This window comes from Emiliania huxleyi (assembly GCF_000372725.1).
Source record: "Emiliania huxleyi CCMP1516 unplaced genomic scaffold EMIHUscaffold_4, whole genome shotgun sequence".
NCBI classification, from domain to species: domain Eukaryota; phylum Haptophyta; order Isochrysidales; family Noelaerhabdaceae; genus Emiliania; species Emiliania huxleyi.
The window spans coordinates 2077556-2094134 of NW_005198966.1; the positions used below are offsets into that span (position 1 = coordinate 2077556).

The window sequence follows — 16579 nt, forward strand, 5'->3', positions numbered from 1 at the left end:
TCAAAAGTCGGTCAGACAGCACGGATTAGGAGGGACTGTTGTGCCGCCGGTCGGAAGGTCGGCCACCCGTCGCGCGCCAGCGTGCTCTCCCCTCCAGGGTGCCCCTCCCCCCCCCCCCCCACAGGCGGCCGCACGACCGGCGAGGGGGGCGGGACCGAGGCGGCGCCCGACCTCTCCTTCGCGGTCGTCACGCCTCCGACGAGCGGCGCCCTCTACCAGTGCGTGCCGCCGCAGGGAGGCAGCACGCCGTGCGGGGGGACCAAGGCTTGCCCCTGCTGCATGCCCGACGACTGCGGCCTCACGCCGCTCGCCGCGGCGGACGCGGTCGAGGACGCCACCGGCCGCGTGCTGTACAAGCCGGACGACGACTTCTTCAACTGCCCGACAAAGGCGAAGGAGTGCAGCGCGGCGGTGGCGGTGGGCGAGTCCGTGAGCTTCGTCTACGAGGTGCGCGACGCGGACAGCCGCCGCTCGCCGCCCGCCACCGCGGAGGTCTGGGTGAAGAATGAGCCCGACTACCCGTACCTGCGCGGCCCGCGCGAGTTCGACGCAGAGGTCTTCCAGGAAGTGAGGCTCCCGGCCGGGCTCGAGATTGGCGACCCGGACAAGGACCTCGAGAAGTGGGGCGTCACCATCTCGACCGGGGCGGAGTACGGCGGCTTCGTCTACCTCAACGACAAGGCGCCTCCCACGCCCACAGACTCACTCCCACGCCCACTCACTCACTCCCACGCCCACACACTCACTCCCACGCCCCCACACTCACTCCCACGCCCCCACACTCACTCCCACGCACTCTAGACGCCCACCTCCGCCCGCCCGGCGCGGCGAGATGCTCCGCCACCGCCGCTGACCCGCGCCGCGTTGCACAGATCCGCGCGGACCCGGAGAAGCTCAAGTACATCATGGGCGATGGCAGAAGTGCTCCTCTTCTTGCGCCCCCCTTTGCCCTCCTCGTGTGCAGCAGACGTCAACGCGAGCGCTCCACCTCGTCTGTAGGCAAGTTTACGTCCTTCACGGCGTACCCGTCCGCCGCTGGCGGCGCGATTGTCGGCAGCGCGGCGTTGCGCGCGCCGGTGCCGCCTCTAGCGCCGTCGCGCGAGAGCTCGAGGCGTGGCGAGTAGGTGCCAAGTACATGTCGCTCGGCAAAGATGCCGAGGCGTACAACGACACGATCTCAATCATCGTCCAGGACCCGACTACTAAGTATATCCTCCCGCCGTGCCCCGACGGGTTCGTGACGCTGACCAAGGACGACGTCGTCGGGCTGGACACGTCCGTGTGCGGATGGCAGATCCATGTCAACAGCCTCCCGCCTAGCGAGGCGCGCGCTGGCCCTCTCGCTCCCCTCCCCCGGCACCGTGCAGCGGCCCGTGCAGCGGTCCTCCGCCCCGCCCTGCTTCGCACCCCTTTCCCAAAGCAGCCCTCACCGCGCCCCTCGTCGTCTCTGCGCAGAGCCAGTTCGTCGATGCAGCGGCCAATTTGCCAATCTCGTCGCTGATCGCCACGTGCGATTCAGCCCGCTGCGGCCGCCAGGCCGGTGAAGCCCGCCCACCGCTCGACCTGGTTGCTCTCCAGGCGCAGCATGCAGGCCCGCTCTCACCCCCGCGAAAGGCACCGCCGCCTCACCGCCCTCTCGAGCGGCTGCTGTAGGTGGAGCCTGATCGGCGCCGTGCTGCTCTGGTTCGGCTGGCAGCTCTACGGCTGGCTGTGGAACGTGTGCAACCCGGAGGATGTCGAGACGCGCGCGGCAGAGCGGTACGAGGTTCGTCCGCAGAGGCGCGAGGCCGCTCCCAGCGCCCAGCGCCCAGCCACCTCCCGGCCTTCCCCTCGGCACGCGGCAGGTGCTCGTGCAGAAGCGCGAGGCCAAGATGCGCGGCTCAATCTCGCCCGACGTTGGGATGGGCGGCGGCGGACTGCCGACCACCGGCAAACAGGCGCGGTCGAGGCGCGAGTAGTTGCCCCTCTGGGGAGAAGATCGAGCCCCTCCCCTCCCAATGCCTTCGCACGCACGGCCACCGCCCCTGATCACTCGCGAGCGCGTTGATTGCAGGCGTTGGACGCTTGAGTCGTTTGGGAAGGGGGGGCAGGTTTGTTAGGTGTGTCACGTGCACACTGGTGCTTTGGGTATGTGCGAGAGAGTGGTGCGAGAAAGGGAGCCTAGCCCAGCCTCAGAGGCCGTGACCGATGCCTCGTCCCGGCAGGAGGGGGATGGCGACGTCGACGGGGGCGGCGACGGCGACGTCGTGGCGCCAATGGGCTCGCTCCGCTCGTGGGCGAAGTCCAATTATGCGCGGCGCCAGTCAGAGAGAGAAGCTGCGCTCGTGAGCGCGTTGGCGCGGCCGTCGCGGCCGCCGCCGAAAGCGCCGCAACCAGCGAACGTGGACCTTGAGGGATGATGGGCGGGCAGGACCGGGCGTGGTTCGAGACTCTGGCGGTGGGCGCGGCCGGCGGGCTTCCGCGCACCGCTCTATTACGTTCCGTGCTGTGTTCGGTTTTCAGTGCTGTGTCTCTCTTTCTTGTGGTGTTTTGAAACATGTGCCGTGTACTTTGTTACCCCATAGCTACGCGCTAGTGACTACGATGAGTGCGGGTCAGGAGGCCCTAAAACGGCGGGAGGGGTAGGGGTGCCGCTGTAGGGGTGTGGAGGGGTCGGGAGGGCGGGAGTGTGGACCGTGATCTAAAGCCCTCCACCGGTAGAGGTGTCAGGCGGCAGGGCCCAGGAGGGGTGGGGGCTGGGAGGGCTGGCCAAAAGCGAGGCGTAGGAGGGCTCGTGAGGGCTTGGGAGGGGTGGAGAGCTCGGAGGGGTCGGAGGGCTCAGAGGGCAGAGAGGCACGAGGGTGGCGCTGGTGGGCTCGTGAGGGCTCGGGAGGGCTCACAAGGGATGGAGTGCCCGGAGGGCTCGGAGGGGCGAGCCGCCGAACCGGGCTCGGGGGGCTCGGAGGGCTCGGAGGGCTCGGAGGGCTCGGAGGGCTCGGAGGGCTCGGAGGGCTCGGAGGGCAGGAGGGCTCCAGTAGGGCTCGGAGGGGTCTGGAGGGCTCGGAAGCTCGAGCCCTCCGAGCCCTCCGAGCCCTCTTGGGGGGCAGAAGAACATAAGCCGCGACTTCGTTTTTTTATTTTTTGCGACCCCTCCCGGAGGGCCCTTCCGACCCCTCTCGAGCCCTACCGCCACGAAGATCCTCCCTTGTCCGACCGTCCCTCCGAGCCCACCCGGCGTCCGGGGAGGGGGTTAGCCCTGTGGAGCCCTCCCGACGCCGATCCGACGGGGACCCCTCCAGCCCTGTGGGCTGGCGAGCCCTCCGATCGGAGGGGTGGAAGTGGGAGGGCTCGAGGACGGACCTCTCTCGCTCCGGGAGGGTGGAGGGGTGCAGGGTGGAGGGGGTGGAGGGGTGGCTGAGCCCTCTAGCTCTTCCGATAAGCCCTACCCCTCCCGCCGTTTTAGGGCTTGCTGACCCGCTATGACTACGATGTAAGCTTGGGGACGGGAGATGTTCGCATCCCCGCTCCCCCCGGCGCCCCGCCCTCGGCTCTGCGCACAGCGCTCTCTCCGTCTGGGTCCAGCGTGCACCTGGCGTCTTGGCTCTCTGCGGGCGTCGGGGGAGCGGTTGTGCCGCCGTGGGTTGACCAGTCTCCACGCCGGCTGTTTCCACATGGGTCATGGCATTGATGGCAACCCCCGACCAACACCTCGCCTCACTCTCTGGCGACTGGGTCACAGGCCAGTGGCAGTGCCCCGGGGCACGACCATCGACCAACTGGATCAGTGTGCGGCAGACAGGACCCACAAGCAGATAGTGGGCACGGCACAGGAGCTGTCACCTGGGGACGCTTTGAGAGGCCCAGTTGAGTGTGCTGGAGGGAGAGGGTGAGCGGGCCCAAACAGGTCCTACACTCTGGTGCTACTGCGCGCTTCCCATCCCTAACCTTGATGTGAGGTCTGTCCCGCTGAAATCGGTGATAGAACAAGCGAGCTTTTGTGCGTAGCGAGCTTATCTTAGAGCACGATATTAGTTCGATTAGCCGGGCGCAATCATCACGTCATATCTCCACGGAAGCATTTGCGCGAACGCCTCCCGCTAGCCGGGGAAGCGTTACTTTTGCGCGAACGCCTCCCGCTAGCCGGGGCGCACTGGCCGCACTCCCAGACCGTTAGGGCCATTCTCCAGCTCAATATTTGGGCACGCTTTTCACACGCACAACGCGTTGGCGAGGGGGTTGTCGGCCAAGAGTGGAGAGGGGGAGGCGCTGAGGGGTGGGAGACGCGCCAGACGTCGAAGCGATCCGAGAATCAATGAACAATGCGAATCAAAGGGTGTGTTGCCCCCGAGCGACGCGGCGTGGGCGAGGCGCCGGCGGTTGTGTATTTTGCGAGCGACAAAACAAGAAAATCTTGGGTGTGAGAGAGAGCCATGGCATGGCGGTTTCGGCCGTGTGCACAGACCAGGCACAGACAGATTAGCATTTAGTACTCGATCTACAGAGCTGCGAGTGTTGGCCCAGACACTGAGGGAGGGTGTAGAGGGTGTAGAGTGTAGAGCGCTTAGCCAAGAGCTGAGAGATGTAGAGCGCTCTGGAGCGCGCTGTAGATCGCTGTAGAGCTCTACACATCCAGCACGGGAGACGGACCGCATGCGCTGTAGAGCGATGTAGAGCGATTTCACAGAGTGAGAATTGTGCGCTCTACATTGCTCTACGCGCAGGCAGTCAGCCCCTCCCGGGAGACGAGAGCGCCAGCCTCCCAGCCATCCCTCCTGTTAGATTATGTCCACGTCTCGCCCTCCCGTGACGAAAACGATCAACGCACCAGGCGCTTGCCTGAAGAACGCGAGTTCGAATCGTAGGAGGCATCTAGAGCAAAATTGGGCCCGCTCAGGTGTGAAAAAAATAGTGGGGTCAACCTGCCGATTTCGAACCGGGGGCCACTCGATTGAAGGGAAGTCTCCGGCCGAAGTCAGCAGAGTAGATGTTGGCCGAACCGGAAGCGTTCGAGCGGCGGCCCATACCCGTAGCACATTCGAAGTGCCAAGAAGGACGTCATCAGTACGAAACCTCAGAAGGCCATGGGCGCCGAGAGAATATTCCCCCGAGAAGACAAAGAAAAAGCCTTCGCACCCCCTCCTTGCGCAGTGTCCCCCGCTATGTGTCGCCGTAATCGGGGCACGCTATCCTGTGCAGTCAAGGCAAGCGGGGGCGAGGCGCAGCCCCTCTGGTCTATACTGGTGTGGTTTTCTGTCCCTAGTCTCGGAGGGGGGCAAAAAGATACGAATATCTCATTTATCCTGTGCAATCAGGGCAAGCGGGGGCGGGGGGCACTCCCCCTGGTCTGATACTGGGGTGTGACTGTCTCCAGTCTCGGAGGGGGGCAAAAAGCTAAGAATATTGAATTTCTTTTGTCCACGTCTCGCAACTCGTGTGGGGCTCTGGCGTTGGGGGTGCCAGACATGGCTCATGGGCGTTGTATCGAGGCGTTGCCCGTTGCGGCGCGGCCTCGTCTCGAGCACGAGGTACGGCGGCCCGGATCCCGAAATATGTGCTTTGGGTTTGGCCTCTTATGGTTATGCGCGTTATTTATATGTGGAGACGGTATGACTCTATAGATGCGCGATCGAGTGACACTGACCCAGTTGCGAGGAGAGGTCCGATCTAAGTTCTAACCGAGATATCCGCGCTGCGGTCACTGGCGTCCCAGCGTCCCACCCGCGGTGCCGCGCATATGGTGGTTGGTGCCGCGACTCTTGGGGCCCGCATGCGTGCCCCATCCCATATCACCATGCATCACACACCACACATACACCGCGCACCACCCGCACACACCTCACACGTTCAAACTTCAACAAGATCAAAAGATATAAGGATTCATGGATCTCACACAAGTCACATGAAAAATGTGCGACCGCGAATTCGCCACACCTGTGGGTTAACACGCTCAACAATATCACACCACATGCACATGTACATGTGCCTCTCACGCCAGCCCTAGCTCCTCAAGCTTGCGCTGGTTGCGCGCCTTTGTCGCGTCGCGCTGCTTCTCGTACTCGGAAAGCGGCTCCGGCGGCGGGGCGGCGGCAGACGAGGAAGCGGCGCGGCGCTTGGTCGCTGGCCGCGCCCCCTCCCCGGCCGTTGCTGCCGCCCCGCCTTCGGCCCTCCTCTTTGCCCTCTCCTCGCGGCCCTGCTTGTTCCCAGCCGCCTTCTTGGCCGCCGACTCCTCCTCCTCCTCCTCGCCGCCGCCGCCCTCGCTCTTGCCACCGCCCCTCTTGACGATGCCGCTCAGCTGGTCGCGAGGCACGTATGAGGCGCCGTGCGACTTGACCCGCTTGGCGCCCGAGCGAAAGTCCGCCTCTTGCAGCTCGTACGCCCAGTGCAGCAGAGTCTGCCGCACCACGGGGCTGACGGTCTGGTCGTCGTAGCTCTTCCCGTCGCGGAGGCATTTTGCGATCAGGTTTTGCTTCCACCGCCCCTTGTCGCCGCACACGCCATTCCACCGCGCAATCTGCCGCTCGTCCTCGCCGCCTGCCAGCCGGCGCCCGGCGTAGAAGCTGCGAGGGGCGGTGCCGGCGTCAGGCAGGAGCGGGGACAGACGACTAAGTGTGTCGGGCAGCATCGCCGCCGCCGCTCACCGGAAGTACCACTGCGTCCAGCCGCGCGGGTCGCACTCGTTGATCCAGCCGCTCGACTCCCAGCCGGCCTGGTCGAGGCCCGACTTGACGCCGTGCTTGTTGTGCGAGGAGCTGTACCGCCGGCTCAGGAACAGCTCTTTGGGCACGCCCACGAACCACTCTTGCGGGAACTCGTCGATGGTGACGCCGGGAATGCCGTTCGGGTACTTGTTGCGCGGAAATTTGACGCCCGGCTTGCCGCCCTTTGGGTTGAAGTAGATCCCGCCGTGCATGCCCGCCAGCAGCATCTCGCGCGGCGTCATCGTGGGGCGGAAGTGCGAGGGCGCATCGCGAAAGCACTTGAGCTTGCCGGTCGCCAGGTCTTTGGCGCCAGAGTGGCAAGCGACGTGACGCACGCCGCTCGGCGTCACTGGCAAAGCGGCTGGCATGGCAGCAGGGGCTTCTCGAGTTCTCGAGGTTGATGGCCTTGGTGCGGCTAGCTAGGTAGTTCTCGGAAAGTTCAGTGAGTGAGTGCCGCAGAGCAATTTCTCTCTGCCTGGAACTAGCTTGGAAGGCGCACGAACTTGAACATCCCCCTCGACACCGAGTGTTCCTTCTGGATGGATGCAGGATGGACTGCGACTACCCCCACAACAGTCCTCAGCACTTGCAAAGCGAGCGAGCCGCGCCTGTGCGCGTCCTTACTTAGGCTGTACCAGGTTTTCCTCTTGCACCCCGTCTGTTTTCCTTTCCTTTTTTCTCTACAGCACTCTCTTTTCCTCTCTATTTTCCCGGGAAAACTCCGTGGAAATCGTCAAATTTTGGGCTCCGAGCCGAGTCTGAGAGAGAGATTTTTAGCAATACCTTTATGTGATGTTACAGGTGGGTTAAGAGGGAGATGTGCGCGAGCTGCGGGACCGCCGGGACGGCGGGCGGGTAATTGCGACACGCCGCCACTTTTGGCAATCTTTGGGCAATACCAAACAACTCTAACACTCACACGTCATCGAGTCTGAGGCTGGTTTGGGCCCAAAATCAGCCAAATTTTAGGCCAAATCGTCAAAATGCCGGGAATTTTGCGGAGACCCCGCTGTAGACCTGGAAATTACCCTGCGACCGCCTAGGTATTTTGTCGATTTCCTCAATTTTGCCTCAGATTTTGCCCCAGACCAGCTCTCAGACTCAGGGAAACTCGCGAGTTTCCAGAATGGAGCACCAAACACCGCCCTCTGTTTTCCCTGGAAATTTCCGGAAACGCAAAGTGCTGGGGACCCTCTGTTTTCCTTTTTGTTTGCCGGAGTAGTTACAGGCCAAGCGCGTCCACGCCCATTTGAGAGAGAGAGATTCCTTCTCTCCTCCCATTTGCGCACGCGGGACCTATGTGAAGCGAGGTCATCAAGAATGATCCGTCCTGACCTGATGCATTTGGGCCTTTCCAAAATCAGCGGCCCCTCTGGGTTTGCGCTCCATCCATGCTCCGAGGCGCGTATACACTCGCTGAAGCCCGCTCGACGAGGTTTGATTGCGTCTCGAGCTTTGCGTGGGACGCTCTGCGGGGGGACGTGATGATCGCCGTGCTGCAAAGAATTTGATGTTTGCGCATGTTTCTGTGCTCACAACCAGTGATCACCCAGACACCCACTCCTCTCAAGCACCGCGACTCCTCTCATTTGATGAGGGTTCGATCCGCAGAAGGGGGCGCAATCTTCTCGCAAAATCTGGCAACGGATCCCAGTGTGAGCACGAGACCTTCTGCTTTGTGCATTTAGACGATGATTTGTGTCATGCACGATGGTGAAAGCAGTGATGGGGGCAGAGAGAAGGTTCAGAGAAGTCCGACAGCGACCGAAAAGAATTTTCGTACCGGCGCACCCAGCTCGCGTGCCGTTTTTATATATGTCGTAGGAGGCCCGTGCCTGCGTCCGTGCCGGCTCTGGCCCGTCTGCCGCCGCGCGCCGGATGCAACACTTTGTCCTACTCTATACGAGACGGCCATGTTTTTTTACTTTAACAATGGCACGGGAATGGCGCGACAAGGTGACAGGATTTCCCAGCGCCCCTCGGCCCTCGGGCCTCAGGCCCTCGCCAAGAACCCCGGGCTCGGCCCACCTGTCGGCCCCCACCAACTCCACACCAACTCGTATTGTAGCTTCTACCGCGCCACCGCTCCCGCCCACGGGGCCAGTTGACGACCACACAAGAGATAGAGGACTCTTCTTTCGTGCCGACTGACTGCGGTACAACCTTTGGCAGAGGCTCCCTAAGCCGGCCGCGCCATGGCCAGCTTCTTTGCGGCGGTGGCGCGCGAGCCCGCGGCGCCGACGCGCTGCGACTTTGCGCTGACCGTCTTCTTGGCGCCGGCGGCCGAGGTGCCCTGCGGGAGGGAGGGGGCGGGGAGGGTCCGGTCTGAGCGAGGCAACCGCGGCGGGGGAGGGGAGGAGAGAGGGCGCCGCGCGCGCCTTGTGCTTCCGGCTGTCGGACTTTGCGAGCCGCGTCTGGTCGCGGCAGCCGTCGCCGCCCTGCCAGTGCCCCCCTCCCGGGCGCGTGAAGGTGTTGCCGCAGGAGGAGCACGGCCTGTCCGAGTACGGCATCTCGCGCGAGCACTTGCCGCAGAGCATGCGCGTCGCCCACACCGCCTGCCCCGCCGCCGCCGCCGGGCAGTCGGAGGCGGCGTGGCAGGTGGCGCACGGGTGGGCGCGGCCGCAGCACGGGAAGCGCAGCCAGCGGTACGAGTGCTTGAAGTGCTTGCACGCGCCCTTGTTAGGCAGCGGCTTGCCCACGCTCAGGCCGAGCGAGGCGAGCTGGCTCGCATTCTTCTTGCGCAGCTTCTTGAGGAGCGACTCCATCTCGTCCTCCTCCTCCTCCTCGCCGCCGCCCCTGCCGCCGCCGCCGCCGCCGCCGCCCGCGGCGCCGGCGTGCCTCACCAGCGTCACGTTGGAGAAATAGAGCGGCTGCGGCGAGTGGCACTCTCTGCAGCCGTCGCGCACCCGCCGGCCGCGCGCCGGGTCGGACACCTCCCGCTCCGCCCCGCAAGCGCACATGAGGAGCAGGCCGAAGCGAGGCACGTCCGCGAGCGTGCAGCCGGCCGTGTCAAGGAAGGCGGCGGCCGAGAGGCCGGCTGCCGAGCCGAGAAAAGCGGGGCGGAGGGTCGCCGCAAGGACGGCGGAGCACTTGTCGCACCACACCTGGCCCGGGCAGGCCGAGCGTCACAACGACAGTGTCGAGATGAGGCCAATCCTCCTCCTCCTCTCGATGCACGCCTTGCTCGAGCAAGCCGTCGCCGAGAGGCCGGAGAGGCGAAGCTGCGCTCGCTCGCCGCACCGCACGCAGCCGAGGTCCGCCCACAGGTGCGTCAGCCTGTTCACACCCAGAGGTGTGAAGAGCGTCTCGCCTGGAGCCGCCTGCCCAGAGGCGCGCTGTCCGCCTCGCCACGCACTCGCCTCCGAGCTCGAGGCCGTCGAGCCGCACCTCGGTCCCGCGCACGAGGGGACGACTCTCCAGCACCATCCGCGCCTCCCCAACCTCCGCCCCATCGCCGCCGCCGTCGCCGCCGCCGCCGCCCTCGCCGCCCTCGCCACCGCCGCCGCCGCCGCCCTCCTCCTCGCCCTCCTCCTCGCCCTCCTCCGCATCCCAAGCCGCCAGCGTCGCCGAAGCGGCGGTCGTGTTCGCCTCCTCGGCCAGCGCCAGCGCCGACGCCATCGCGCGCGTCTTCTCGTCAATCTCCGCCGCTGCGCGCCGCGCCGCCTGGTCGTCCTCCGCCCTCGCCGCCGCTTCGCGAGCCTCCTCGAGCGCCCTCTCCGCCTCGGCGGCCCTCGTCCTCGCGACCAGCGCCTCCGCCTCAGCCCGCGACGCCGCCTCCGCCGCCGCGCGCCGCGCCGCGCGCTCCACCGACAGCACCGCGCCGCTCCGCTTCGCCTCCCTCGACTCGACGCGGCTCGCGGCCGCAGCCAGCCTCCGCGCACGCTCGGCCGCGGCGGCTCGCCACGCGCGCCAGCGTAGCATGGCGCGCTCACCGAGCACCGCGCAGGCCGCGCCCACGACCAGCAGCGTGAGGACTGCACCCGCGACGCCGAGGATCTGCGTCTCGCTCAGCACCCAGCCCGGCGGAGACTCGGCGGTGCACGCCTCCAGTGCGGCGCGGGCCGCGGCACAGTTCTCGCTCTGCGCGGCACCGCTGTCCTCGACACCCGCACACGCGCCCGCAGTGTTTGCAGCCGACTCGCAGCGCCGCTTCGCCAGGCGAGCCGCTCGCCTGGCGCGCTTGAGTGCGTGCGCGGTGCCGATCAGGAGAGCCACAAACGCACCGCCGCCTGCGGCGAGGTAGTAAAAGGTCGGGTCGCTCTTCTTGGCCTTGTCCTTCTTCTGGTCGGCCGAGCCGAGCTTCTTGCCTCCCTTGTCCGCCTTGAGCGTGGACTGTCGACCCATGGAGAGTACCGGCAAGAGACGAGCAGCGGCAGCAGCGGCAGCGCAGACGAGCAAGTTAGTGTGCGAGACACGGGACTGGCCTGACACTTACTACACAGCGCTGAAAGAAACGAGTTAAAAGAAATTTTTGTAACAAGAAATTTCGCGGTCAACCAAAATCCTGCTCGTGCAGGTGGGGAGGAGCAGGAGGCAGGAGTTTTCGTTTTCTTTCTTTCTTTCATGGGGAGGCGTGGACTGGACCAAACCCCTGCACCCGTGGCTGCAAAACACGTAAACGAGGGAACTCACCGGTCCGCCGCTGCAGTCCTCGCGAGCTTCGCGTCAAGCCGGAGCGCCTTGACGGTCGCCAGCACGCACGCCTGCGCCACCAGCGGGTGCCACCACGCCGCGGCGCACAGCCCTGCGGGCAGCAGCAGCAGCTCGGCCGCCGCGCTGGTGAGTAGCGCGAGGAGGGCGCCGGCGGCGACGTCGAGCAGGTGGTGGGCACCGTAGTACAGCCGGCCGAAGCAGGCGAGCAGGAGGCACCCGATCGCGGCCGCCGGCAGCCCGGCGCAGCGGAGGGCCGGGTAGGCGAAGCTCATGGCGCCGGCCGCGTCGCCGCTCGGGAAGGACGCGTTGGCGTCGTGCTCGAGGATGGCGCGGATCGCGGGCAGCGCCTTGGGCGGCACGTCGGCCGAGGCGATCGGCCGCCGCCGCCGAGCCAGCCGCTTGGCCATGAGCACCGGCGCGATCGAGGCGTACCACAGAGTCAGGTAGGCGTGCGCGGCGCCGCGGCCGGGGAGACCCAGCACGTGTGCAGCGGCAACCGCGGCCGGAGGCGTCAGCAGGATTGCAGGCACCGAGTAGACGGACCGCGCAGCGCGCGCGGCGGTGGCGGCCGGTGCCGCCGCGTCGTGGGTGAGGAGCAGCCGCAGGTGCAGGCCGAGGACGGCTGCGGTTGCAGCTGCGGCGAGAGCCCACGCGGTCGGGCTGGGAGAGCCGCCGGCCAGCAGTGCGAGCCAGAGGGCGAGCGGTGCGGCGGCCAGCGGGTAGCCAAAGCAGCAGGCTGGCACAGAGAAGACCAGCTCTGGGAAATGGCCGAGGCGCAGCCGGAAGGCGGGACGCGAGAGCCATTTGTCGAGCCGATCGAGGGCGGAGCCGTCGATAGGGAAGCGGCTGAGGCTCGGCTGGGCATAGCCGCGAGGCATCAGGAGCGGGCCGGAGGATGCAACCCCCTGAAGGAGGAGACTAACGGGCACCCTCCACTGCGGCCGAGCGTACGAAGAACGAGCGTACGAAGAAGCCGTTCGCCGTCTGCTTGTTCCTCCGAAAGAAGAAAATACACCCCAAGAAAAACAAAAAAACAGACAACGCAGAGAGGGATGGGAGGACAGCACGCCGCCACCACACAGAGGAAGACGCAAGCAAGGCTGAGCTCCTCCCTACATCTCGCAGAATGTCCCTTGTAACGTGAGAGAGTGCGTTGTGTTCTTGTTGTAGGAATTCACTAGTGATGTTAGAGGTAGCAAACTCTTGGCGCACGCATATCTTGGATGGCCGGCATGGGGCCTGAGGCGTCGCCCATGCTTGCCATGTGCGAGTAGATGGTAGAATGCACTAATAGGCACGTCGCGCAAGGTCGGGATCGCAGGTTATGCCCGCATCAAGCGCCAGTTCAGAGTCGTCCAGAGCCGTGGCACACACGCCGTGGCAGGCCGTGTAGCCACTGAGATGGCCTTATGACGACCCCATTTCGACATCTGAGCAACCGCGCCGTCCGCCGTCCAGCACAATCGCCAGGGTGGCGAGCGCCGCACACAGCACTGCTCGTGCCGGTCAAGAGAGACGCGCCGGTCACAAGCACATCTAGCGCGTCCTTTGATGCTGTCTGTCGGTCCCGGGTAGCCTCGGGCGCCAAGGGCGAGCTCAGGCGCGACAGAGAGCGCGGAACGTCGACTGGCGCGAAACTTTCGCGGCAAGAGATTGCTACCACCTTAAGAGGGAGATGTGCGCGAGCTGCGGGACCGCGCCGGGACGACGCTAGGGACGACGGGCGGGTGATTGCGACGCGCCGCCCTAGGCGCCGCCACTTATGGCGACTTTTGGGACGCGCGATCGACAGGCCGAGAAGGGGCGAGGCCGTTACGGCCATGATCGTGGCTGACGACGCCGGCGACAACCACTGGCGGACCGCAGCGAGGACCGGGAGGCGGCGGCGGAGCGGGAGAGGAAGGCGAAGGTGGCGAAGCTCAACTCGCAGACGGTGAACGCGATGGAGGTGGTGCGGGCGCAGCAGGCCGCGAAGGAGCAGGGAGCCTTCGACGAGGCGGCCATCAGGGCAAACTAACGAGGTCGCGGGAGCGCCAGTGAAGGCCTCCTCCGCCATGGTCGCGAGCATCTTCAATTCTCGACGCGGGGGCAAAGATGGGCAGATGGTGCAGCGGCGCGAGCAGCGGAAGACCCAGACCGGCGCGGGCACTGCCGCGCAGGTTGTGGATGGCCTGGAGAAGGTGGCGGCGTCGGCAGTCCAGATGAACCAGAAGGACGGCGCCGACGCACTCACGGTGACGGACGCGCACGCGGGGCTGGTGAATGACGTGGCGCTGAAGCAGGGCATGATGGCCATCTCGGCGAAGGCCGTGCCGAACTACTACCAGTTCGTGTCGTGGCTGGCCACATTTGCCACGTTTGTGCAGTGCTTCTATCCGTCGTGCGGCTGGCGGCACAATTTGCCGTTGGATGGGAGCGGAGGGAAGCCGATATTGCCATCCCGCCGAAGCTGGTGGTGCTCTACCTGGCGATGGTTGCCAACGGCCTGGTTGGTGCCGATGGGAGGGTTTGTGTGCGACTTCGAGGACGGGTCGGCGTCGTTTGCTGCACGAGGGGGGCGGGTGCCGCACTCCAAGAGCAGGCCGCTGGGCGGGAAGGACAACTTCACAATGAAGACGATCTCTCTGTGAACTCACAGACAGACCAGCGCATAGCGCCATAGGACGTGTTTTCTTCTCATAACAAGGCTGTGAACCAATCCGCTTTCTCTTGCGCGCGGGCGTGGCCGGCAGGGTGGCGGCGGCGCTGGCGGCTGCTGGCCCGGCAGGCGGGCTTCCAAGGCCGGCGCTCCTTGCGGGCACCGGTGGGCACCGCGGCGGCACCTCTCCGCCACACCTTTGTGGCACCCCCCCTGTCTTGGCGCTTTTTTAAGCGCCTGAGCTCCTCCCAAGGCTGAGCTCCTCCCTGCATCTCGCAGAATGCCCCTTGTAACGTGAAATTGTGCGTTCCGTTGTTGTCGATCCGCTTTCTCTCTTGTCCTTTAAGGTCATTCACGGGTGTCCGCGGCCCACTGTGCCCGCTGGTAGGACAGTGTCAGTGATCGCCGCAAACCCTGTGGTCAGCTCGATATCATATCGGATATTTTTTGTAGGCACCGGAACGCCAAAAAACTAGTATGATGTATGTCTTCGAGGGAAAAGTAATCCGAGGAAACCCGCTGCCGCAATGAATTAAAATGGGCGGTTTTCGAGGGGAATCTGGAGAATCTGGGAATCTGCTCACCACGGATCCCCACCTCATCGATCGAGAAACTTTTGTCTTTTCACTCCAAGACAGACTAGTTTTTCAAGTTAGGCACAAAAGATACGGCATTGCAGGCCATTTAGGATATCTAGACGATCACTGAGTACCGGGTCAACAAAATCCCCACTGGGTTCCGGCTCCTACCCGGATAGGGGGTCTGTTGACCACGGTGACACCCTATGCAATAGGTAGGTAGGTCCGGCTTTGACCGCCCCAGAGGGCCCTGCAACAGGTAGGTACCTGTTTTCGTCTTTTTTCGCTTCGCTGCGCGGCCTGGGGATAGATAGGTAGGTAGGGCGTTTTGGCGCCAGCAAGCCCCCTATCTGGGTACTCGAGTAGGAGCCGGAACGAGCAAAATCTCTTGTCGGCGGCTCCTCGGGGACGAGCAATGCGCCGCGTCATCAAGCTGAATGTGGGCGGCCGTCGCTTCGAGACCACAGCAGCCACGCTCGCGCCCATTGGCTCGCCGCCGACGTTCTTCTCCTCCCTCCTCGCCCACGGCGACGCCGACGCCGACGAATACTTCATCGACCGCGATGGCGACACCTTTGCTCCAGGTGTGGCCGCCACACACCTCGCCACCGTGAAAAGACCTTGCCACGCCCACCCGTCACCGCTCCCGCGTGCAGTCCTCAACTACCTGCGGTCGGGCCGGCTGCACGTGCCTCCGACCCTGAGCGAGGCGGCCGTGCGAGACGAGGCGACCTTCTACTGCGTGCCGCTCCCTCCCGCCGCTCCCCCCTGCCGAGTGCGCCACGACGGCCTGTACATCTCGTTTGGCGTCGCGCCGGCGGCGGTGGCCGCCTCGGCGGCGGAGGGGAGGCCGCCGCCCGCGGAGGAGGAGCACGTGCGCGCCTACCTCGCCCTCCACGCCGACGGCAGCGGCGTGCTCGGTCGGCGGGAGGCGGACGGCCAGTGGAGCGCCATGAAGGTGAGCCACGAGAGCCTCGCGGGCGGGCTGCTGCGGGTCAAGCGGCGGCCCGCGCGGGGCGAGGCGGAGGAGGAGTGGCCGCTCGAGCTGGCCGCCGCCGTGCTCCAGGGCGGCTCGATCCACGTGGTCGCGTGCGGCCGCGTCGGCCGGCTGGAGCGGCCCTTTCACTTTTGCGAGAGCCGCGCGCCGCCGGCGGGCTCCGCCTTCGCCTCCGACCTCATCGCGCCGGCGGCGGGCCGCGCGGCGGCGGGGCGCGTCGTGCTCGCCTTCGAGGAGGAGGAGGCCGTGTGCGGCGTCATGGCAACCTCGTCGCAGCCGGGCTGGTCGCAGGCCGCCTCCTCGCCGTACGCCGCGGCGCTCGGCAGCCGCCCCACGCTGCCGCCGCGCCCGACCTCGCCGTCGCACGAGGCGCGGACCCGGCTGGCGCGCAGCGCGTCGTGGTACGAGGTGCGCCCAGGGCCGGGGTAGGGCTGGGGCTGGGGTTGGGGGTAGAGAGTTAGCGCCGTGGTGCGAGGTGCGCCGTGCCGTGGCCGGTTGGGGCCGCGGCGAGACGGCCCGCTCTCTCCCCTGTCAGGCGGCGGCGAGCGTGACACACGTCAGCTGCGGCTGCGACGATCTGTGGCACCTCGCCATCGACAACCCGCAGTTCTCGGCGACGGTCGACATGCTGTGCCTGGGCGAGCGCGGGCTGGTGGAGTTTGTCAAGCTTCACAGCGGACACAACGCGCAGCCCATCTTTTATCGGCCGCTGCGAGAGTCGCCCCACCCGTGGCAAAGAGAGGCCACGGCTCGAGATTGAGGTTGGAGGTGTGTGGGTGTCAGGGGTTCGCGTTCCATGGAGGTTCGCGGTTCTCTGAAGTCTGCGGATACTCTCTCTGTCTCTCGCCCCGCCGAGCGTTCTTTATCTTTTGATGTCCTGAACCTAGTCCTGAACATCGTCAGAAGAAGGGGGTAGAGGGGAAGCCTCCGACACGAGAAACACGCGGGCAGCTCAGTCCGGTCCCCATAGCCACACCGGCCCGATTACCCGACCGTAGCTGCGCTTTTGTGCGGTCTGCGGTGCGGTGTGTGCGCG

General features: G+C 65.5%; 4 protein-coding genes across 4 annotated transcripts in view; 1 reads left to right on the forward strand and 3 right to left on the reverse strand.

The window, feature by feature from the left end:
* EMIHUDRAFT_448066 (hypothetical protein) overlaps positions 1-2555 on the forward strand; it is a 4503-nt gene extending 1948 nt beyond the window's left edge. Inside the window, exons 3-12 of the mRNA XM_005770830.1 lie at positions 30-57; positions 125-663; positions 873-921; positions 1000-1053; positions 1125-1324; positions 1456-1508; positions 1654-1765; positions 1845-1942; positions 2054-2090; positions 2205-2555. Coding sequence (XP_005770887.1) covers positions 30-57; positions 125-663; positions 873-921; positions 1000-1053; positions 1125-1324; positions 1456-1508; positions 1654-1765; positions 1845-1942; positions 2054-2090; positions 2205-2399 — 1365 coding nt within the window. The 3' untranslated portion in view covers positions 2400-2555. The remainder of the gene's footprint in view (positions 1-29; positions 58-124; positions 664-872; positions 922-999; positions 1054-1124; positions 1325-1455; positions 1509-1653; positions 1766-1844; positions 1943-2053; positions 2091-2204) is intronic.
* Positions 2556-5965: 3410 nt separating this feature from the next.
* Positions 5966-7045, reverse strand: EMIHUDRAFT_196740 (hypothetical protein; the record flags this gene model as incomplete). Its single annotated transcript, XM_005770831.1, has 3 exons — positions 5966-6046; positions 6260-6536; positions 6618-7045. 3 exons carry the CDS (start codon positions 7043-7045, stop codon positions 5966-5968), a joined length of 786 nt encoding a protein of 261 aa, XP_005770888.1.
* Positions 7046-8581: 1536 nt separating this feature from the next.
* Positions 8582-11058, reverse strand: EMIHUDRAFT_448067 (hypothetical protein). The gene is made up of 6 exons (XM_005770832.1): positions 10522-11058; positions 9923-9953; positions 9521-9781; positions 9285-9436; positions 9017-9170; positions 8582-8970 (listed from the first exon to the last, which is right to left on the reverse strand). Exons 1-6 carry the CDS (start codon positions 11019-11021, stop codon positions 8857-8859), a joined length of 1212 nt encoding a protein of 403 aa, XP_005770889.1. The 5' UTR covers positions 11022-11058; the 3' UTR covers positions 8582-8856.
* A 247-nt stretch (positions 11059-11305) lies between these two features.
* Positions 11306-12594, reverse strand: EMIHUDRAFT_196742 (hypothetical protein; the record flags this gene model as incomplete). The annotated part of the gene is made up of 2 exons (XM_005770833.1): positions 11306-12235; positions 12532-12594. 2 exons carry the CDS (start codon positions 12592-12594, stop codon positions 11306-11308), a joined length of 993 nt encoding a protein of 330 aa, XP_005770890.1.
* Between the last annotated feature and the right edge of the window lie 3985 nt (positions 12595-16579).